Raw genomic sequence first — 23,788 nt, forward strand, 5'->3', positions numbered from 1 at the left:
CACAATAAGCAGACAAATCTGACTCCATCTTACGAGCTAATCCTCCCCCTTGAATGAACCTGGACATGGTTGCCCTCCATTCTTTAAGACTGAGGTAAGATCAAAAGAAAGGGGAAGGGGATTGTAACCACGTAGAAACTTCATTTCTTTAATATGATCTTTTCTCCATTCTTTCCTTTTTTGATTTAAACTGGCCTCATCCAGCACCCTGATTCATCTGCCTCCTTATCCCTTGCATGTCCACTCCCTTAATCATTGAGCCCTCAGGACAATGAGGTTCTGATTAGTATCACATAATCTTAGGATCAAAGGCTCCGGTTTGTTGGCCACAGAGACAGTTTCGTCAAACTAGAGATAACATCTAGGTCTCAGCTGTTTCAGCTCTAGACCCAGAGAAGTGACGAAACCAAATGAAGCAATGCCATTTTTGATATCAAGACCAGATGCACTCACTGGTGAACTACCCCCAACCCTAGCACCAATAGCAGTAGAGACCATGCCCCTAACTCTCTTAGTCACCACGATTAATAACCCGTTCCCTGGAAGCCATCAATTAGTCAGGTCTTGAGCATTAAGCTAACAGGTGACTGGGCGTAGGCCACTTCCTGAACGAGTAAACCCTCACTTTCTCAGCTGCCAGCTCCTGTGCATGTCTTTTTGGGCTTTGAAGTGTGCAGGCAACTGAACCCATTTAGTCCGGTAACAATACCAAATGAGTTTGGAATTCCATAGTTTAGCTTGTATATAATCCTGAATGAGCCCTATAATATCTTCATTTATCTACCTATCAAGTCTAGCCCTGCCAGGCGTGGCTCAGCGGTTGAGCAACGACCTAGGATCCAAGCAATAGGGGTTTGATTCCTGGTCAGGGCACATGCCCGGGTTGTGGGCTCGATCCCCAGCAGGGGGCGTGCAGGAGGCAGCCGATCAATGACTCTCTCATCATTGTTGTTTCTGTCTCTCCCTCTCCTTTCCTCTCTCTGAAATCAATAAAGATATATTTAAAAAGAACAAAAAGTCTATTTAGTTTATAAAAATATCATGCCACATCATCAAAAAAGCTAGATATTTTTAGATAAGAATTTTATTTACAGAAAAGTTACAAAGATAAAATTTTATGGACAGTTTCGTTAGCAATAGCACAAGAGTAAACCACTCTTGAGAGTGGTTTAATATATATCACTTAATATATGATAAAATTTTAAAAGCTTTCTACTACTTTTATCCATTTTTTTATTTCAATTTTTAACAAATCTAGAAATAAGGCAGTATACATGGAACAGATTTACTAAACACTTTTAAATTATGCTTCTTTCTACATCAGACACTAAGTCAGCTTTAAAACCATCTGCATATTAAAATGGCCTTTCCATTATAATTCCTAAATTTAAAGAAGTTAAATAGCAAATAGAACTCAAAATGCATAAAAGAAACTGTCATAAATTTTTAAATAAATTATGACATTAGTGATATCATAAATTAACAAAGAGTTTTCCGAAGAGCACTGCATAAGGTGCAATAAATGCTTTACAACAATTCAGCCTGGAGCAGTTTTACTTGCTTCCTCGTCTATCACCTTGAAAATACCAGAGCACCGACCTGAACGTGAAAGGACCAGCTTTAAACGAATAGCAGATGGCAGCACGTGTCATTTTAAGGATAGAAGAAATACGGACGGCATGCTTTGATTTGCAAGTAATTTTCTTCATCCAAGCGATACTCAGTGTTTCCATTACCCTTGAACGACAACATCCTTTAAGTGCTGTGTGAAAGAGACCCCCTTTACTGATGGAAAGCTTCTAGTCTTATTTGGGTTGGATCTTCCGGATGTCTCAAGGCAATTCCGTTACGCAGGAGCAGCTCAATATAAGGTGGCCAAAAAGAATCACTGATTTTGACGTATGGATCATGTGGAACACCAAATAATCTATTTAAAAGAATCTAGGAAAAGATATTTTAAGGAACATGGAAAAGAAAAAGCATAATTTATACAAATATTAAGTGCCATAGCAATAAAGTGACACTAGGAAACTCATCTCAATCACATTTCATAATAATATCAATATCTTAATTATTGAAATAAAATTTTTATCTATCATTAACTTCAGCTATTTCAAGCACACATCCTGGGGGGGTGTTTTTTGGTCTCATTCTTTTGGGTATGATGACAATAGAATTAAATATTATTCCTATTTTAAAGCGACTGCTTATTTTAATATATTTAAAATCTTTCTTACTCATTTCTAATTCTTGTAGGTGCCAGAAATAAATGATAAAAATTCAACTGTAAAATCAACATGTCTATTGTATCATTTTTCACTAAATTGCAGTTTACATATCGGTTACTTTTATCATTGATAATGTAAGTTGTAGACAAAAATGGTTTCTCATTCTAAATTTTAGATGGGATCTCACAATACACTATTCCAAAATTACACGTGTATTTCCCAGTTAATAACTGCCAATATTTGTCACATATATGACAACTTTTGTTTTTTGTTGCTGTTTATTTTTAAAAAGTTAAGTCATCCATAAGAAACAGTAGTTTCTTAGTTTCAGTATAAACTGGAATAATTAGAAATCTATTAAAAGATTCTAATCACAAATCTAATAAGTATTTGTATTTTGCTTTCAAAGCAATAATATTCTATATGAAGGTATCTTGAGGCACCAAAACTATTTAGCTGGGTAAAAACAGAGACTTTAGCATCCAATTCATAAAATTACAATGAAACAAATTTAGTGATATCTTTCTCCTAAACTTGCCAATGAATTTAAAAAGACACACTAATTATTAAATATCTCCCTCTTCATACACTATTTTACCTTCCTTTCTGCCCAGTTCGCAGTGGATTGTCATACCAAGATCTCTTGAATATTTCACATATTTGGTAACTGGATGACGTTCAAAAACATTTTTTGAAAAGGTCAAAGATATTTGTTAAAAAAAAGAAGGTAAATGTTAAGCAGAAAAAGATGTTTATCAATTCTATAATTGTTTGGAATTAGTCAGGCCTGACATTATGGAAAAAAAAGAGGCTGATGTTATTTAAAGAAAAATTATGCATGGATTTCTGCAACCTTGTTGAAAGAATCCTTAAACTCACTTATTTTCAATAAAATGCAGTTGCCAACTAAAGATACCATCAGTGTAACAGCATAAGGTTTCATTGTGAAATAATAATATCATGAAATTTTCTTAAAGTAATAATCTTGGCATTTGATTAAGAGTCAGGTTCTAATTTCATGTTCTTTTTAAAAATGACACTATTCTTTCTAATACTATATAGAAAACAAAAACTTTATACTAAAGATAAATTAACATAAATATATCTAACAAAGATTGGTGCTTACCTTAAGAACTAAAGCAGTGTTTTTTCTTTTTCAAGCCTATGTAAATTATTCACAAATCGCTAAGAGACATCTTCAAGACAAAACAACTACACAAAACACTTACCTCTAACATTTCGTGCAGTGTTATCAGCTGTGTAGTTGATTCTTGAGTACTTTTCTTTGAGAGAAACATGAATAACAAAGAATTAACATTTTGATTCTGCCAATGGCAGAATATTAAACAGTATTTATTACAAAGTTTTAAAAGTTAATATTTCTTAAATGCAATGATACAAGGTATACTAAAACCACTTATAATTAGGTGATTTAAAAAGAATTCTGAAAGTAAACAACCTGCTTACACTAACAGTTTCATAACAAAACAGTTGAAACAACCTCTAAGACAGTGAAATCTTTTGCAATTACTGGAAAATACAATTCAGACTACCTACAAATATAAAATGGATATTATATATATTATATATTTACTTATATAAAAGTTTAGTGTTTGAACCTCCCAATCAAAATAAACCAAAGAAATGACGTTCCAGACTGTATTTATACAGCTTCAGGACAGGAAACTTGCGTCCCAGGGAGCCTTGTTTGTTCATCTTTCTATAGTTCCTAATGTTAACTCAACTCACTGGTTCTTTTAACCTTGACATAACAGAATAAATCTTATTCCATTTCCATGCAAGAGTTCCTCAAATATCTGAAGGCAGCTATTATGAACCTCAAGTCTTCTCCATAATAATCATCATTAGTTCCTTCAATCATTTTTCATAAGCCATAGACTTGTAGCCCTTCAGTATTATGGTTGTTTTTTAAATGTGGTCTAATTTGTCTTTGTTTTTTTAGTCCAGTCTCCACAATGATATAGGTGTGATTCGAACACCAAAGATAAAAGGGAAGACTCATTTCCACACTTGTAGATGCTAGAATTCTATTCAAGTTTAGGATTGTATTAGCATATACAAAATTATGCTGACTCATCCATCCAGCACGCTATTTATGTTTCTGTATATGTATAGGTTTAGATGTCTCAAATGATGTTCACCTAATGTTAATGGTCTGATGGAGGGATTCTGGTTGCTTCTTTCTTCTTTGTATACATCTTTGAATTATAAAGTACGGTGTTACGAATTGAATTGTGCCCTCCAAAACTGAAGTCCTAACCAATGTGACTACATTTGAAGATAGAGCCTTTAAAGAGGTGATTAAAGTTGAATGCGGTCATAACAGTGGGGCCCTAATCCAAGTGGACTGGAGTCCTTACAATAAGAGGGAGAGACACCAGAGAGCTCTTTTTCTCTACACTCACATAGAGAAAGGCCAAGTGAGGACACAGCTAGAAGGCAGCTGCTGTCCACAGCCAGGAAGAAAGGCCTCAGCAGAAACCAACTCTGAGGGTACCCTGTTCTTGGACTTCTAGCCTACAGAACTGTGAGAAAACAAATTTCTTTTGTTTAAGCCCTCTAGTCTGCAGTATTTTGTTACGGCAGCTTGAGCTGACTAATACATCTAGTATTATATCCAGTAGCATTGCTTGACAGAGAAAGTAACCCATCATTTTTTGACATGAATCAATAGTTCACATACTTCATTTAAGAAAAGGGAGCTTATCAAACACGACTGAACGAACACATGATGATGACTTCTGTAATCAATGCTTCCTTTTGAAAATGCCTCAAACCTCTGGTTCCATTAGTGGAGGTTAACAGGTTTTTAAAAAGTTGGAAAAAGGGGAAACAGGGATCAGAAAATAAGTCAGTGAGTTACTGTAGCATTTTTATCATTAATAGGTAAAGAATCATGAACTTAATGAAATGGTTAAGAGAAGGCTGTCAACAATTCAGAAATAAATTAGGGGTAAATGAAACAATGGAGAGTAGAATGGGAGACATAGTTTGTAACAAATGTAAAGCATACTGACAGTTACAAAGAAGAAATGGAAGAATTTAAAAAACAAAGACTATAAGAAAACCAAGACAACTTCTCCTTTTCCTAGTATACACATCCAGTCATTCATATGAAATTAGAAGGTACTGTAATAGACACGGAAGATAGTAGAGACACAGCAATGAATTAAACACAGCAAGAACTCAGAGTGCATGGTAGGCAAACAGGGAGATAGCTCATAAATGATTACTACAAAATTATGTGATAACTGCTAATAAAAGGACACAAAATTCATTCAATGTTTTGCATAAAAGATGATGTCTGAGTTGCCTTAAGTAGGACTTTGCTATCCTCACCAGAGAGGAAGCATCTTGTAAGCAGAGGGAATATAATGTATAAGACCCAAAAAGTGACGGGTCATTGCATACATACTGGAACTACAGTAGTGTGGTTGAACGGATTTGTGCAAGAAATGGATAAAGAATGGTTGGAAGGGAGGCTAAAGAGACAGACCAAGTTCAGCATATAAATTCATTACTCTAAGCGGTTTACAGACTTCTTCTTGTAGGGAGCCATCAAAAACTTTATGTTAAAAAGTGATTAAACTATATCTTTTTTGAAAGATCATTCTGGTGGCAGTTTCAATGCCTATTCCACTTCCACATGTCTTATTCATATAACATACTGTTTTTATTTATTTTTAAAAAAATTTTTTAGTTGATTTCAGAGAGAGGAAGGGGGAGAGAAAGAGAGAGAGAGAGAAACATCAATGATGAGAGAGTCATTGATCGGCTGCCTCCTGCACACCCCCTACTGGGGATCGAGCCCACAACCCAGGCATGTGCCCTGACCAGGAATCACACCCTGACCTTCTGGTTTATAGATCAAGCACTGAGCCATGCCGGGCAGGCTACAATATACTGTTTTTAAACAAGTAATTAAAGTGGTTGTTCCCATCTTCTGTCACCCAGTGTAATATTTATTTGCTTTTGTGGAAAAGGTTTATTTCATATTAATTACTATTAAAATAGTCAACAGTTTACACTAACAGATTTTAAACAACAATTCTTCTGATTTTAAAAGTTACATGTGTTCATGGAAAATATAAAAAATAGTAAAAATAAAAACAGATATCTCTTATAATCCTAGCCCTAGACATAAGCACTATTACATCTTTTGGTATAAATTAGACATACAATTTAATCATCTGTTTTATCCATTTAACAATAAATTGTGAGCATTTCATTAACTCCTTTGATAGTGTTCAATATATTTTTTAAAGCTGCATTTCCCTCAAAATATGGACACAATATTAAAAAAAGTATTTAACTATCCCTGTATTGCTGAACAAGGTTGTTTCTAATTTTTCAATAAATAATTTCTCTACATGTATCTGTGTATCTTTGAAATGTATAACATACAAAAATTTATCAGAAAATTTACATTTGATCCTATCAAATGTAACAATTTCATACATGCATATCTACATGAATGTCTTCTTTAAAACTTACCTTTTTCTTTTTAACATTTCTATCAGGCAGAGGAAAGTGTTCTTCCAGAAACTCACTCAAGGTAACCAATAGTTTCTCCTTATATTCTTTTATACCACGTAGTTTAGTTTTCAGCTCATTGAAGATTCTTTTTTAAAAAAATATGTTTTCATTGATTTTTTAGAGAGGAGAAGGGAGAAGGGGGAAGGTAGGGAGGGATGGAGGGAGAGAGGGAGGGAGAGAGAGAGAGAGAAAGAGAGAGAAATCGATGTCAGAGAGAAACATCGATTGGTTGCCTCCTTTACCCACCCCGACCTGGGACCAAACCCAAAATCTGGGTATGTGCCCTGACTGAGGATACTTTTATGAAAGTATTATTCTCTATTTAATACATACGGAAACTAAAAGTCAAGTCATTTGTAAAAGATCATGTAACTAATAGAAAGCAAAAGCTAGGATAAGACTCACAATTTTATGGTAAAACTTACATTTTTCCATGTATTTCATGTAAAAAATAGAAAATACTTTCTCCTAGTTTGAAAACCTAGGACAGAGAAATAATACCTTGATTCAGAAACTGTCACAATCTGATGTTTCAGTTCACTGTGTACAACAATAAGAGACTCGAGGATCTGCTGCTGCTCATCCAACCATCGTTGCTCCCTTTCAACACAGAAAAAGAAAACAAACAGTGGGCAAGTAAAACATTAACGCCAATTCAACATATCGATGACTATAGTAATTATAACATAAATATACCTTTCCAAGTCTTCCTTCAACTTCTCATTCTTTGACTGAATAGTAGATTGGACCAATTCAAGATCATGTCTCAATTTCTGGAACTAGAAAGAGGGTCAGAGAAGAGGACAAATGGAAACAAAGACCAGGCACATAAACCCCAAGGCAACCACACTGGCATCACCTTAAACAGGGCCTGGCGATGAAACTAAACACCAATAACAGAGAGAGACCTGGAAAATGTGCAAATACTTGGATACTAAAAACAGGCTTCTACATAATCTATCGGCCAAAGAAGCAATCAACAGAAAAATAAATTATTATAAGCTGTCTGAAAATAAAAACAAAATAAAATTTTCTGGGATGAAGCAAAAGCTTCATTGGATCGGAATTTACATCACTAAAAGTCTATATTAGAAAAAAGACAGCTCTCATTATAATGACCTCACCTTCCACCATAACTAGGAAAAGGGCATATAAAACCAAAATTAAACTGAAGAAAAAATGATAAAAGCTTAAATCAATGAAGTAGAAAAACAAAAAGAAAAATAGAGAAAAAAAATCAATGAAACCCAAAGACGATTTTTTAAAAATATGTTTTTATTGATTTCAGAGAGAGGAAGGGAGAGGAAGAGAGAGAGAAACATCAGTACTGAGAGATTCATGGGTCGGCCGCCTTCCACACGCCCCCCACTGCGGACTGAGCCCACAACCCGGGCATGTGCCGATAGGAATCGAACCGTGACCTCCTGGTTCACAGGTCGATGCTCAACCACTGAGCAACACCAGCCAGGCCCAAGGATGATTTTTTTAGGTCAAAAATTACCCAGCCTAATTTATAGGTGAAAAGAGGACAGAAATTACCAACATCACTTATGAAAAAGGCGACATTTTACAAACATTAAAATGGTAATGGGGGAATGCTATGAATAGTTTATGTCAATAAATTTGAAAAATTAGATAAAATAGACAAACTCTTTGAAAGACACAAACTACCAAAGCTCATTCAAAGAAAACAGGAAACCTAACTAGAAGTAAAGAAACTGAATCTGTAGTTTTACGCCAGGCCCAGAAGGCTTTATCTAAAAATCTAACAAACATTCAAGGAATAACACTGATTCTATACAAACTCTTTGAGAACAAAATACTTCTCAATTTCTATGAAGCTGGTATTGCCCTGATAACAAAGCCTGACAAAAAATATAATTTTAGCCCTGGCCAGTGTAGCTCAGTTGGTTGGAGCACTGTCCCGTACGTCCTGGTCAGGGCACACACCAAGATTATGGGTTTGATCCCCAGTCGGGGTATACTCAGGAGACACAGATCGATGTTTCTCTCTCTCTCTGTCTGTCTCATCAATGAAAAACATATCCTCTGGTGAGAATTATAAAAAAAGATAATTTTACTAGCATCAAAAATATAAAATACAAAAGGAATGAATTTGGCAAAACATGTATAAGACTTCCATACTTCTATTATAATTTATGAAGTCTTTTTTAAAAATCATGAATATTAAATTTTATCACTTATTCTTTATGAATTCATTGAGATGATCAAGCTTTTTTTTCTTTTTTAGTGTGCTGATTTAGTGAGATACAAAACATTGATGAGATAAATTTTTAAAACATCAAATAAATGGAAACCTAAATCAATGCAGAGATCATACAGTGCAAAGGATATCTGAACTGAGACTCAATATGCTAAAGATGTCAATTCTCCTCATTAAACTATAGAGTCAGGGCAATCACAACCAAAATTCCAGTAAGCTTTTTTTATGGGACAAACTAACAAGCCAACTCTAATTTATATGAAAATATAAAACAATTTTGGTAAAAAACAAACAAAAACAAAGTTAGATAACTTACACAATTTATTTTCAAAACTTATTACAAAGCTTCAGTAAGTAAAACAATGTGGTATTGGACTAAGACAGAAACACAGAATCAAGGAAGAGACACATCCAAAGGACAAATGAAGAGTCTAGAAATAGATCCACTATATATGGTCAATTAATTTTCAGTAAATGTGCAAAGGAAATCCAAAACAGAAAGATAGTTCTTTCAACAATTTGTATTGGAACAATTTGTGTCTATATGCAAAAACTAAGCTTTATTAACAACTCATTTCATATATAAACGTTATTTCAAAATGGATCATAGATCTAAATGTGAAACCTAAAACTTTAAAAAATATATATATTTTTAAATATATCTTTATTGATTTCAGAGAGAGGAAAGGAGAGGGAGAGAGAGAGATAGAAACATCAATGATGAGAGAGTCATTGATCGAGCCCGCAACCTGAGCATGTGCTCTGACCAGGAATCGAACCCCGATCGCCTGGATCCCAGGTCGACGCTCAACCACTGAGCCACTCCCGGCTGGGCTGAGCACAAACTTTAAAAGAAAACTTGATAAAATAGAATTAATCAAATTAGGAGTGTATGTTCTTCAAAAGACACTGTTAAGAGAATAAAAAGCGGTTTCAGGGCAAGGGTTAATTCAGCAGGCCATGGTTGCACAAACTCTGCACGTTACCAAGAAAGGCCAGTCTTCAGAACTGGCTGCTGGTGGATTCCTGGAAGAGAAGCTATGAGACACCTGGAATATTCTGCCTGTTAAGAGTGTTTGCGTGCGCCCGGACCCTTGGGCCAGATGGTACGAGTTTGATTAGACAGTTTATTCTAATGACGTCATTCCTGGTAAATGCATTTTTGCTCTGGGACCTGGAGTCTGAGTAGCTGAAGACAGTGAAGGAGGCCCTGCATGCATAGCAACTGACTCCTGATAGAAACCATGACCAACAGGGTAAGGTGAACTTCTCTGTCTGATCACACTTTGACCATGTTATCACACACAGTTGCAGGAAGAATTAAACATACCCAGTGGGAAAGGACTCCAATACGCTTAGCTCATGTGCCTTTTCCCTTTGCTCATTTTAATCGGTGTCCTCTCACTATAATAAACCACAACCATGACTATAATAGCTCTTCTGAATGCTGGGAGCCTATTTAGCAAGTTACAGAGACCGAGAGTGGTCTTGGGGAAAACCCTGACACAGTTGGCATCAAAAGTGGGCTTTGAGGTCAAAGGAATGGTAACGTCAGAGGTTCCCCTCTTGGTCTCTCCCCTTGAAGTTTCAACAATTTGAAAAGCTATAATTCAACAAAGGACTCCCTGCTCAACACACAAACATGTCTGAGAGATCCACGTATTGATACAACTGTAGGTGGGCAAGTGGAAGTAAAGGGGGGACGTGGGAAGGGAGAAGAGCTGAGATGGTGCTAGTGGTGCAGCCTGGGGTTCACTGGGGGTTTTAGCCTAAAGAGGAGAAGAATCAGGTTGCCGCTGGCACTCCCTTCAGCTGAGAGGAGCAGAGAGATACAGTGAGGATTCCTGAAGGAGTGGTTAGTATGCACTATGGCTGAACCCAGTGACATGGGCAGAGACGCAGCACAGAGGTGCAGCCATGGTCATCTGGCAATCAGCATTCCAGACAGAGAAACAAAGAGACAAAGCCTGGATGCCTTCCCACACCCTTCCAGGGCTTGTCTCTCCTCACCCTCCCAGAGCTAGCCCTGGGCCTCAGAAGAAACTGTAGCAGCGAATGTTGGGTTGCGGAGCACATCATCTACAAGCCTTAGAAGTGGTACTACAGAAAATTTTTTTCCCTCAGTGACAGATACACCCTGTGACTAATCCAGGGTCAGGTGAAGACACAGAGGGGAGGCCACTGAGGTTTGCCAATAACCATTACTGGAAGAACAAAGCAATAAAGACAGCAGCTAGGTTCCCCCAGCTCACCTCACCCACACCCATCACAGCTGCATCTGGCTGCAGTGGACAGCACTAGATTTCATAGATTTAGAAACCATTGCCCAGCACATTCCCCCATGGGGTTGGGCCCATGAGACCAACGCAGCCTGAACACAGAGGAGACGTCCATCTTCCCAGGGAAAACAGGACATTTCCACCACCATCCTGCAGAGAAATGAAAAGTCAGAGCAGTGCAAGAGACTAAATAACCTGTGCTTCAGTGCCACCTGCTAGAAAAAATTGAAAGACTTCTTCTTATCAACCTACTGGAGAAATGTCACTCATATATAGACACCTAGACAGAGAAGTACCATTAAATAACCATGAATAACCAAGGGGACAGAGCAGCTCAAAAATAAAATTAAAAAATCTCCAGAAAATAAACTTAAAGAGCTAGAAATATGTAATTTAAATGACAGAGAATTCAAGATTGAGTTCTGAAAAAAACTCAACAGGTTACAAGAAAACATAGATATGTAGTTTAATAAACTCAGAAGTAAAATCAATGAACAAAATGAGTAGTTTACCAAAGAGATTGAAACTTTTAAAAAGAAACAAATAAAAACTCTGTAATGAGGGTAATTTAAGGGGCCTCTGGGACAACTTCAAGCATATCAACATTCACATCATGGGGATGCTGGAAGGAAAAGAGAGCAAGGAATTGAAAACCTATTTGAAAAAATAATGACTGAAAACTTTCCTAACTTGGCAAAGGAAATGGACAAGTCCAGGAAGTGCAGAGTCCCAAACAAGAGGATACCAAAGAGGCCCACACTAAGACACATCATAATAAAAATACCAAAGGTTAAAAACAAAGAGAGGATCTCAAAAGCAGCAAGAGAAAAGCAGTTACTTATCTACAAGGGACTCCCATAAGACAGAAACTTTGCAGGCCAGAAGGGAGTGGCATGAAATATTCAAAGTGATGAAAAGCAAGGAACTACAACCAAGATTACTCTACCAGTCAGGCTATCATTTAGAATGGAAGAACAAATAAAGAGCTTCCTTGACAAGGAAAAGCTAAAGGAGTTCATCACCACCAAACCAGTATTACAAAAATGTTAAAGGATCTTCTTTAAGAGGAAGAAAAAAAGATAAAAAGTATGAATAATAAAATGGCAATAAATATGTATCTATCAACAATTACTTTAAATACAAATAGACAAAATGCACCAATCACAAGGCAGGGTGGCCCAGCTGGGCACGACTCAATGGCTGAGCATCAATCTAGGATCCAGGAGATAGAGGTTTGATTCCCTGTCAAAGTACATGCCCAGGTTGTGGGCTCAATCCCCAGTCGGGGCAGTGCAGGAGGCAGATGATCGATGACGGCTCTCTCATCATTGATGTTTCTATCTCTCCCTCTCCCTTCCTCTCTCTGAAATCAATAAAGATATATTAAAAAAAAATGCACAGGGTGGCTGAATGGATTAGAAAACAAGACCCATACATATGCTGTCTATAAGAGATTCACTTCAGATTGAAAGACACACAAAAAGATAAAAAAGATATTCATGAGAGAAAAAAAAGCTGGGGTATCAATACTTATACCAGACAAAACAGACTTTACAACAAAGGCTATAATAAGAGACAAAAGAAGGTCCCAGCAATTCCACTTTGAGGTATTTATCCAAAGAAACCCAAACACTATGGAAAAGACATATGTATCCATATGTTCTTTGCAGCATTATTTATAATAGCCAAGGTATGGAAGTAACCTAAATGCCAATCAATAAATGAATAAAGAACTGTTACATACATAGAATGGAATGTGATCCCTTCGAAAATTATATAAATGTCTAATCACCAGGTTGTACACCTGAAACTAGTATTATATGTCAACTGTAATTGAAAAAAAAATTTTTTTAAAAATAACAGTAATAAAAATCAAACGTCCAAAAAAATAAAATATTCCGTTCAATAAAACATAATTAAAATCAAAATAGAAAAGTAATATGGTTTTAAAGTAGTTCCATCCTACTTATAATGTCATAAATTTATCTAAAACATTTATAGTTATAAATTACTTGGGGTTACTACAAATTAAGTGACTTACTTCTTCTTTTCCTAATGTTACCAGGACCTCTTCATTCAGTGGAAGTACTACAGAAACAAACAAACAAAACAAAATTATACATATGCTTAGTTATCTCTCAAAAATCAAGAATTTGAATTTGTGGTTTTTTAGATATCCCTTTTCTTTCCCATTTAATGTTATAGAACTTTTTATGAAATATGTGCAATTTATGAAATTATTTTTATTTAACAGCCTTATATATAACTAATATATATTATTTTAGACAAATGTGATATTACACATTTTGTTTTTAGTGACTTTTTCTTTTATTCAATAATTAAAAATCAAATTAATAATCTCTAGTGTAGGCCTTCTGTAGTCACAAGATCCCATTCATACATACATATATATATATGAAAACTTTCTAAGCTATCTGCTATCCTAGAGGATCCCAGAATTTCCAACATGTGTTTCATTGGCGCTGAATTAGAACTGATTATAGGCAGCCACAGGATGTATGAAATCATCTCAGCAAATGCAATGAGGAGGATTCTAAGAACATAAAAGTTTTAAAATCTCCTTCTCAGTCAGTGTGGCCAAGAGTAGCATTTCAATATTCATTCAATCATTTCAAACAATACAATATGGCAGGTTCTAAGAATACAAAGATTTTTTAAATCCTTCCAATGTGGCAGCCTATGGTACTGGCAACTCTAAGCAAGGTGGATATATTTGACCAACAGGGAAGCCTGTGTGTTCAGTGCTATCAGTACCAAGTGTGCATGTCAGGGATAATGATAATTCGAAAAAGAATTTTAAATTCCATGATATGTAGCATTAAAAAGAAATACTTAGAAATAAATTTACCTAGGAGGGAAAAGACTTATACACTGAAAACTACAAATGTTGCTGAAAGAAATGAAAAACACTAAGAAACAAAAACACATTCCATGTTCAAGGATTGGAAGACTTAATACTGTTAGGATGTCAACAGTACCCAAAGCAATCTACAAGTTCAATAAAACCCCTATCAAAGTTCCAGTGACATTTTTTGTAGAAATAGAAAAATCCATCCTAAAGTTCACATGGAATCTCAAATAGCCAAAACAACCTTGAAAAAGAAGAACAAAGTTGGAAGTCTCACACATCCTAATTTCCAACTACAAAGCTACAGTAATCAAAATTGTGCTACTGGCTTGGAGAAAGGCATAGAGACCAAAAGAACAGAGCAGAACAGAGTACTCAGAAACAAATCCTCACTATATGGTTAAATGATTTTTGACTAGGCTTCCAACATAATTCAATGAGGAAACGGACAGTTTCCTCAACAAATGCTCCTGGGAAAACTAGATAATACACATGTGAAATAATCAAGTCAGACCTTTAACTTTCCTTTAAATTTGAAAATTTCTAATTAACTAAAAAAACCCAAAAAAACCTTTTTATTTTTTTAAAGATTTTTTATTGATCTTTTTAGAGAGAGAGAAACATCGGTGTGAGAGAAACATCTATCAGCTGCCTCCTGCACACCTCCTACTGGGGATCGAGCCCACAACCCGGGCATGTGCCCTGACCAGGAACCTTTTGGTGCACGGGATGTCGCCCAACCAACTGAGCCATAATGGCCAGGGCCTAAAAAAAAATCTTAATTGAGAAGTAAAAAGTCTATTATAATAAGGATTAGGAATGAAAGCTTAAAGTAAATTTGTGGCAACAGGATTCAATATATGATGGCTGCATGTGACATATGAAAAAGGAAGACTCAAGTAGGCTCCACACAACGGGTCCAGGAATGAAGACCAGTTCATGAATCTGAGGCACCAACAGAATATTTTGGAAAGATGTCTAGAAGCTAGAGAGATGTATAAGTGTAACCTTACCGTGAAGTCTGGTTTGGAAATATCGTTTTGGAAATTGTTATGGAAATTGTGTCACACCCCCTCTGCCCAGTTCAAATGTTGAAGTCCTAATCCTCAGAACCTCAGAATGTGACTGTATTTGGTAGTGGGTCTTTAAAAAGGTAATTATGTTACAATGAGTCATATACAAAGAGATTAGAAAACAGACAGGTGGCCATGTGAAGACACAGGGAGAAGATGAAAATCTATAAACTCAAAAAGAGAGAACTTAGAAGAAAAGAACACCTTGATCTTGGACTTCTAGTCCTCACAATTATGAGAAAACAAAGTTCTGTTATTTAAAAAACCCAGTCATGGTACTTTGAGATGGCAGGCCTAGCAACCTAATATAGAAGTCATTAATACAGTGACAATACATAAAAACAGGAGCAGAAAATATAATGCTGGAACAGTATTTAGAGTGAGAAGTGATAAAGAGCTGAGCACAGTCCTCTGGAGAACACTAAAGTTTTGATAGCAGAGTATAAGCAGCTTTTGAGATGCTCAATACAATGCTCATAGGCAACAGGATATACAGTTGGATGCAAATTAAAATCACCAGTTGTATGTGCATGCCTATTAGAAGTGCTAAAATTAAAAAGGCTACTATGTGGTAGTGAGGCTGTGGAACAGTAGACACTGGCATGAATATAGTAATTATGACCAAGAATGCAGATAAAATTGTCCAGGAACAGAATGAAAAGACTCCCAATAACCAGGATGGAGAATGATAAGCTTACAAAGGAGACTGAGAAGAAAATGGGGGGGAAGTTAAAGGAAAGGAGACAGAGTCAGCAGAAAGAATAAGGGAGATATATACAGAAAAAGAGGGTACAAATCCATACAGTACAATATACAGACATACACGGCATAGAGAAATGTAGGCTTTCATAAGAGAAAAATATCTCCTAATTGGGGGTTATGACTAAAGATTTTTAAGCAATCTTCTATTTCTCAACTAAAGGCAAAAATATAGTTGGTCTTAGTCTGACAAGTCAAAACATGACATACAATCTATGTTGCCCTTACATAAATAAGTAATATATCTAAAATACTTTTCACCTAGGTGAGTTTCATTCATTAAGAAACAATTTACAGTTTCTACTGAGCACATAAGACAGTGTCTTTGAGGATGAAGCGTGGCTATAATGTCTCCATAACCAAGATTACTATGTGAGACAGAAATGTTCATCTATAATAGTAAAATAAGCACAAAATAACGTATATAAAAAAAGAAAAATAAGGCGAATTCCTAACATCAATACAATTTAGGAAATTTCAACAAGGCTAAATGGATCTTGCAATTCTTCTTTTGACCATTAATTTGCCATTACTTTGTTTACAAAATATAAACCTAAAAATAAGAATCTTACTTTCAGGAGTTTCTTTCTGCCATTGACTGAGCTCAGCAGTTAAACATTTCACTTGCATAATTAACAATGACAGCTGTAAAAAAAGAACAGAATAAAACAAAATCATTTCTGGATAAAAAATCATTTCTTGTAGAATACTCATTGCTACTCATAGATGAACATGTAGACTTTCTTCATACTTTTATACAAGGTCTTAACATAAATGGCTAATGTAATAGTTATCTAACCTATAAAAATAATCACTCCAAACAGAATTCTGCTTTAAACCACACTAATTATAGCTCATAAATTGCCAGTTATATCAGTGATATTGTATTTAAAAATGATCAATTCTACTTCACCACTCAATCTAAAAGAACCTAAGTAAATTAAGTTTATTCCTTAAATTAATAATTCTTTTTTAAAAAGGGTGCCATTTCTTGCCAAGACTTTTTAGACAAATTTGCATTAAAAATGCTCTTTTTCCTCTCTACGCACTTTCAGAAAAATTGCAACTGTCTTTAGCTGAGAAGCGAAAAATAACTTCAAATGCACAGAGACAATTATAAAATGAGGCTGGTTCCACAAGCCACACATAAAAGCCAGTCTTACCACCCAATAGTGTGTAAACTGTATACTCCTTTAGCCAAAGATAAATTAGAATGAATACCTTTCTGATATTAGGTGGCTCCAATCACTGTAATTTTGATAATTACAAATCTATGTGATAAATCTGTTGCCTGATTAGACCACAAAATTAAAGTCTATGTATGTTTAAACTTCAGCACATTTTTATCTCTTTTATATAATTCTTATTAGTAGCCAAACATAAAAAAATTCACATTTCAAAAATGCAAGAGGTATTACTTTAACGTTTAGACTAACTGAACACCAAGTAGTGTCTTTTTTGTGTATTTATTTATTATTTTTTTATTCCTTGCCCACAGATACATTTTCCATTGCTTTTCAGAGAGAGTGGGGGGGGGGGGGGGAGAGAAAGACAGAGAGAAACATTGATGTGAGAGAGACACATCAACTGGTTGCCTCTTGCAAGCGCCGCAACTATACCAGGGATGGAACCTGCAACTGAGGTATGTGCCCTTGCCCAGAATCAAACCAGGCACCATTAGGTCTCAGGGCCAACACTCTAACCACTGAACAAACTGGCTAGGGCTCAAGTACTGTCTTTTTTAACCATTTTTTTTACTATTCAGAGGTTAAAGAAGCAAAACAAAAACGTAGTCTCTTTGAAAATTTCATATAATTATATAAAAATGCATTTTCAGGTATTTAAATTATTTTCCAAAGAAGAGTTCAACATTATTCTTATAGATAATTAAATAAGAATGTGAGAAAGATTTTTATTAATTATAACTCGATTTATACATGTTAATTATTATTATTACTAGAAAATGATCACAAATTCTTAAAAACCAGTATTTAAACTAGGCAAACTATCATGATGATAAAGATTTCACACTACTCTCCTTCACATATTAGGTTGAATTATATATTCATTTTTTAGCCTATTAAAAAACAGTAATTTCATACAGTTCAACCTCATACTATATTGATGAAACACAGCTCTTACCTTGCCAAAGCACAGGTAAGACACTCAAATTATTTCTGATCTTACTGTAAAATTAAACACCCTTTGCTTAAAAATATATATGTAACAGTATTATTTCTTAAGTTACTTAAACACAAAAATTTGAGAAATCCCGTCATTCTCTCATTTAAAATATGCAACTTCTTGCCCGGCCGCACATGGCTCAGCGGTTGAGCGTCGACCTAGGACCCTAGGCGATTGTGGTTCGATTCCCGGTCAGGGCACATGCCCGGGGTGCAGGCTCGATCAATGACTCTCATCATTGATGTTTCTATCTCTCTCTCTCCCTCTCCTTTCCTCTCTCTGAAATCGATAAAGATATATTTTAAAAAAAGAAAAAAAAGTACCTTCTTAAAAAAAAATTTTTTTAAATAAAATAAATAAAATATCCAACTTCTTGCTTTAGAAAATGAATTGAGTTTTACTATGGAAGATTTTAAGTCTAATAGGTATACAGAGAAAAGAACACAGCAAGCCCTAAGGTTATCTTTATAGGCCTGCCCTCAAGGCTGGCATCTGGGAATTTGGATAGTGGCTACCTGGGCCTAAAGTGCGCAAAGAATGACTTATGCTAAACACCTGCTTTCCTTCTGGGAATCGGGGTATTTTGATAACAGCTAGGAAGAGGATTCCCATGTGACTAGCCCCCACAAATAACCTTAGGCACTGAGTCTCTAATGAGGTTCCCTGGTAGACAACATTTCACACTTGTTATCACAAATCAGTGGCGGGATTAAGCTTCTCTTGTGTGACTCCACTGGGAGAGGACTCCTGAAAGCTTGTGCCTGGTTTCCTCTGGATATCACCCTATGGTCCTTTTCCCTTTACTGATTTTATTCTGAATCCTTTCATAGTAACAAATCTCAGCCATGAGGTTTACTATATACTGAGTCCTGTGAGTATCCTTACAGAATCATCAAAACTGAGAGTAATCTTGGGGACCCTCAGCACGAGAGGAAAAGACATTTTGCGGATTCATTAGATGTTATTATTGACTATGCAAGATACTGATCATGTACAACTACATAAGTAACACCCTCAAAGCCAGTGTTAGGCTCATGGCATGGAAACCATTCAGGAAACGTATAGGCCCAATCCCTACTGATTCTGATTCAGCAGGTCGCAAATTCTACACTGTAGGAACCACATTTCCCAAGGAAAACAGGTGATAGTTTATATACTAAAGCTCTTCCAAATACACTATGCAGTTTTACCCTATACAACAGAGCTCTGTATTTATTGATGGCTTAATTCTTTACCACCAATTTTTAGAAAAAAATCTGATATAACATGTACTTCCAAAAGTGACAAATTAGTTTTCCCTCTTCTTTCTCTCTCATTCTCATTTTTTATTGAGTATTATTATGCTCATAAGATTACAATTTTTTCATATTGTTATAATGAATTTAAGCCATTATTCCTTCAATTATCTTTTGGCATGCTCCCACCAGTTTTGGAGAACTTTTAGTGGAATCATTTGTATATTTGCCTTTGTTCTTAGAATTTTTATTACTAAAACATTTTTAACTCTTTTTTTAAAAAAATGTGTTTTATTGATTTTGGAGAGAGAAAAGGAAAAGAAGAGAGACAAAGAAAAACACTGATTGGCTGCCTCCTATACGTCCCCACTAGGGATTAAGCCTGCAACCCAGGCATGTGCCCTGACTGGGAATCAAACCAGTGACCTTTTGGTGCATGAGACGAAGCTCAACCAACTGAGCCACACTGGCCAGAGCACATTTGATCACCTTTATATGATCAAATACATCTAAGTAGTCTTTTATAATGTCTAGGTTTTTATTAATAGTCAAGAAGTTCTTCCATGTCACTAGACTGCACAGTCTCCTTGCTTTTGTTTTCAAATTTTTATGGTAAGCCACCTAGAATCTGTCTATACAATGAAATACGAAGGCTGGATTTTATTTTCTCCCAGATGGGTATCTGGTTGTACCAGTATCACTCATTAACTAATTCATCCTTTTCCCATACATTGGAACTATCATCTTTGTCATATTTTAAATCCTTAATCTGCTGCAAAGACCTTCTGGTGTATTCCTAAACCAATTCCATGGGTCTTTGACTATTAAAATGTGTATCTTAATCCTTTTTAAGTCTCGGGTACAATCAGTTAGGATTCCACACAGACAGTAAACTACCTATGGCTACTATATCTATCATGAAGTAGAAAAGTCTTTGTTCTAACTTTTAACAAAGTATCATAATAGCAGCCAAGGGGCAACTGACTCAACAGTTAAATGTATGTGTAGCTGTGAAAAGATAAAAAAGAAATTATTTATTCATTAACAGCTTATTCAAGAAGTTTTTTAAATACTTCTTGTAAATCAGAAAGAGTAGAGAATTATCCAAATGATTAAGCATACAGGTATTAACAAAACTATTATACTTGAAAAAATATAGACAGATAAACTTCTTATCCAAAACAATGAATTCCAAAGAAAAAAGCATACATACCTGCGCATTCGAATCAGTGAGTGTCTCAGTTCCAATAAGTGATAATTTATTCTGACACTTGATTTAAAAAGTAAAAAAACAAAAAAAAACAAGTCACACATTATAACCCCAAATTTCTTCTCCCTCCCCTTTTATACCAATGTCATATGCCTTTACAACAACACACAATCATGTGATGTAAGACAGAAGATTTTTTTTAATTCCTCACTATCTAAGCAAGGGGATAAGGGAAGGCAGCCAAATAGGTCCCCAGATGAATACATTGAAAGTAAAAGGGTATACTAGACTCTATACAGAATAAAAAAATTAGTATGAGGAGTAAAGGAAAAGAAACAAAAAATAACAACTAGGGTGAATTAGAAGCTAGATAACGGAAAAAATGGGGAGTAAGAGGGAAAACACTATAGAAAAATAACAAGAGTTAAGAAGACAGTTAAGGTCATAGGAAAATAAAGCCCTTAAGAGACATTGTTTCTTTGCCATTAAAAAAAAAATCTACAACTGTTAATAGTGATTACATCTGAATAAAATTATGGGTAATTTAAATTTTATTGGTGGTTATTTCTATTTACAGTATCTTTTTTTTGAAAAAAAAAGTCTAAGAGTTTATTTGAGCCAAACTAATGACATAGACCATGGAGTAAGGCCTCAAATGCTCTAGAGAATAACAGTCTTGCAGCTTCTTTTATTCATTTGAAATTAAGGAAGGAATGTATATGGAGGTGGGAGAAAGCAAGGTCGGTATTGGATTGTAGGATAGTTAACAAAATTATGTGCTCTTTTTTTTTAATTTTTCAATTACAGTCAACATTCAGTATCATATTAGTTTCGCGTGTACACATAGTGGTTAGATAATCATATACTTTACAAAGTGATCCTCCTGATATTTCAAGTATACACCTGACACCGTACTTAGTTATTACATTATTACTGACTACATCCCCTATGCTGTACTTTACATCCCATGACTATCCTGTAACTACCAATTTGTACTTCTTAATCCCTTCATCTTTTTCACCTAGCCCCTCAACCCCCAGCAATTCCACTTCTGGGTATATATCTGAAGAAATCTAAAACACTTAATTCGAAAAAAGATATGCAGTCCTATGTTCACTGAAGCATTATTTACAATAGCCAAGATGGAAGCAATCCAAGTGTCCATCAATAGACGAGTAGGTAAAAAAGTCTGGTACAAACATACAACGGAATATTACGTGGCCATAAAATATGAATGAAGCCTTATCATTTGGGACAGCATGGATGGGCCCAGAGTGCTATTATGCTAAGTGAAATAAGTCAGACAGAGAAAGACAAATGCCATATGATTTATTTATTTGTGCTCTTGAGGATGGTTATTTCAAAGGTGTGTTAACCTAGATGCAATGAAACAATGGACAAGGCTAGCTTAAGGCAAAGACAAACCTTTTACTAATAACTTATATGCCTCAGGCATGACTACCCACCATGACTGCTCATTTAGGCATATAATCAGAAGCAGTATCTTTCTACAAAAAATATTTTAAGTTATTTTAAAAATCAAACTTAAAAAAATCAAATTTCTACAGTGAAATATATCAAAAGCAAAAAAACCAGGGTTATATAAATTATCTTGAAAATACATTAACGATACCAAGTACCAAGATTTATGTTAAAAAATTATCTTTAAAAAAAACAGAAAAAGGGGGGGGGAACCACACCACTGCCCTGATGTGAAGACTTACTGGGAAGAACAGCGTGCAAAAAAGCCCATGGCCTGCGTCATGTATTGTGCTAGTCCAAGACAATGAACTTTTACCAAAATACTGTAGTGCACCAAAAGTGATTCCATCTCACTAACTCAAAAAATGGACCTACAAATCAAAAATTTTTCTAAATTAACTCATATTTTCACTCAAACGCCATAACTGTGTGTCTTCTCCACTTCCATATCCTCTGTCTCAGGAAACAACTCCAGTAACCACCCACTGGCCCAAACCAGGAACCTGAAACTATCCATAATCCCCCATTTCACAACAATTAATCTCCAAGTCCTTTTGGTCCTACCTCCTTAATATCTCTTGAATCCATTCTCCTGTCTCTCTGCAAAGACAGGACTTAGCCCTCCAGTACGTCTTACCAGTACTACTACAGCCTCCTAAACACTCTACCTATAGTCTCACTCTTCTGCATTCCGTTTCCTTCAAAACCACCAGTAATTTTCCCAAACTATATATCTCGTCATGTCACCTTATATTTATTCTTTAGAAAGGAATTCAGCCATTACCTCCTTGAGGACGCTATCTTTGACCCCCTCAGTCTAGGTTTAGGACTTCTATCACATTACTAATATAATGCTTATTGACTCCATTGATGAAAATTTCCTTGGGGGTAGAGAGTGCTGTAATTTTTCTCTTTCTACAGTTCATTCAGTATAAATTTCATTGAAAAAATGTTTATAGGACTAAAAGCTATATAAATATTTATCATACAATTTAATGACTTTCAGGAATCAGAATTCTTTCTTTCTTAAGTCTATTATTGAAATGGAATTAAATCTTAAAGTAATTAACCAATAAATGACTTTAATCTCAATACTTACTTCTTCCATATTTTTCCACATTTCTTCACATTTTTTAATAAGTTCTTCTTTAGTATCTGTAACATCTTCATCTGTAGTACTACCTGGATCTGGATCTTGGTTACTTGCTGACATGTACCTTGTGATTTTCTCAGTCTTATAAGAAAACCTAAAAAATAAGCCAAAAATGTTAAAAATACATATGGTAGCATATCAAATCATTTATAAGTGCTATGAAAAAAGCAAGGAAGAAGCATAGTGAGTGCTGGGGAAAGGGCAATGTAATTTTACATATGGAGGTCATATAGTCATTGAGAAGTTGGGAACTGAGCAAAAACATAAAGGAGATAAGGAAGTGAGATATAGTGATATTTAGGGGAAGAGGCTCGAGGTAAGGGACCTGGAAGTGTAAAGGCCTTGGGGTATGAGTATGACTGTCCTGTCCCTAGAGCAGTAAAACAGCCACTGACTAGAGCAGAAGATGTAAGATAAAGAACACAAGATGAGGTCAGAGAGGTGGTAACACAGATGAGATCAGGTGGGCATTAGGCCATTTTAAGGACTTAGGCTGAGATAATAAGTGATTGAAGTGTTCTGAACAGATGAATGA

The 23,788-nt window shown here is 35.4% G+C and overlaps 1 protein-coding gene across 2 annotated transcripts in view; it reads right to left on the reverse strand.

Moving 5' to 3' along the window:
- Positions 1-1,066: 1,066 nt before the first annotated feature.
- Positions 1,067-23,788, reverse strand: part of CENPK (centromere protein K) — a 29,569-nt gene continuing 6,847 nt past the window's right edge. For both annotated transcript variants that reach the window (XM_087815387.1, XM_016202637.2), the window contains exons 3-11: positions 23,200-23,347; positions 20,622-20,678; positions 16,562-16,634; positions 13,330-13,376; positions 7,482-7,564; positions 7,287-7,385; positions 6,744-6,870; positions 3,458-3,511; positions 1,067-1,941 (exon numbers count right to left, since the gene is read on the reverse strand). In XM_087815387.1, coding sequence (XP_087671513.1) covers positions 1,783-1,941; positions 3,458-3,511; positions 6,744-6,870; positions 7,287-7,385; positions 7,482-7,564; positions 13,330-13,376; positions 16,562-16,634; positions 20,622-20,678; positions 23,200-23,313 — 813 coding nt within the window. In that variant the 5' untranslated portion in view covers positions 23,314-23,347 and the 3' untranslated portion in view covers positions 1,067-1,782. The remainder of the gene's footprint in view (positions 1,942-3,457; positions 3,512-6,743; positions 6,871-7,286; positions 7,386-7,481; positions 7,565-13,329; positions 13,377-16,561; positions 16,635-20,621; positions 20,679-23,199; positions 23,348-23,788) is intronic.

The sequence above is a fragment of the Miniopterus natalensis genome, chromosome 3 (assembly GCF_054644295.1).
Source record: "Miniopterus natalensis isolate mMinNat1 chromosome 3, mMinNat1.hap1, whole genome shotgun sequence".
Lineage (NCBI taxonomy): Eukaryota > Metazoa > Chordata > Mammalia > Chiroptera > Miniopteridae > Miniopterus > Miniopterus natalensis.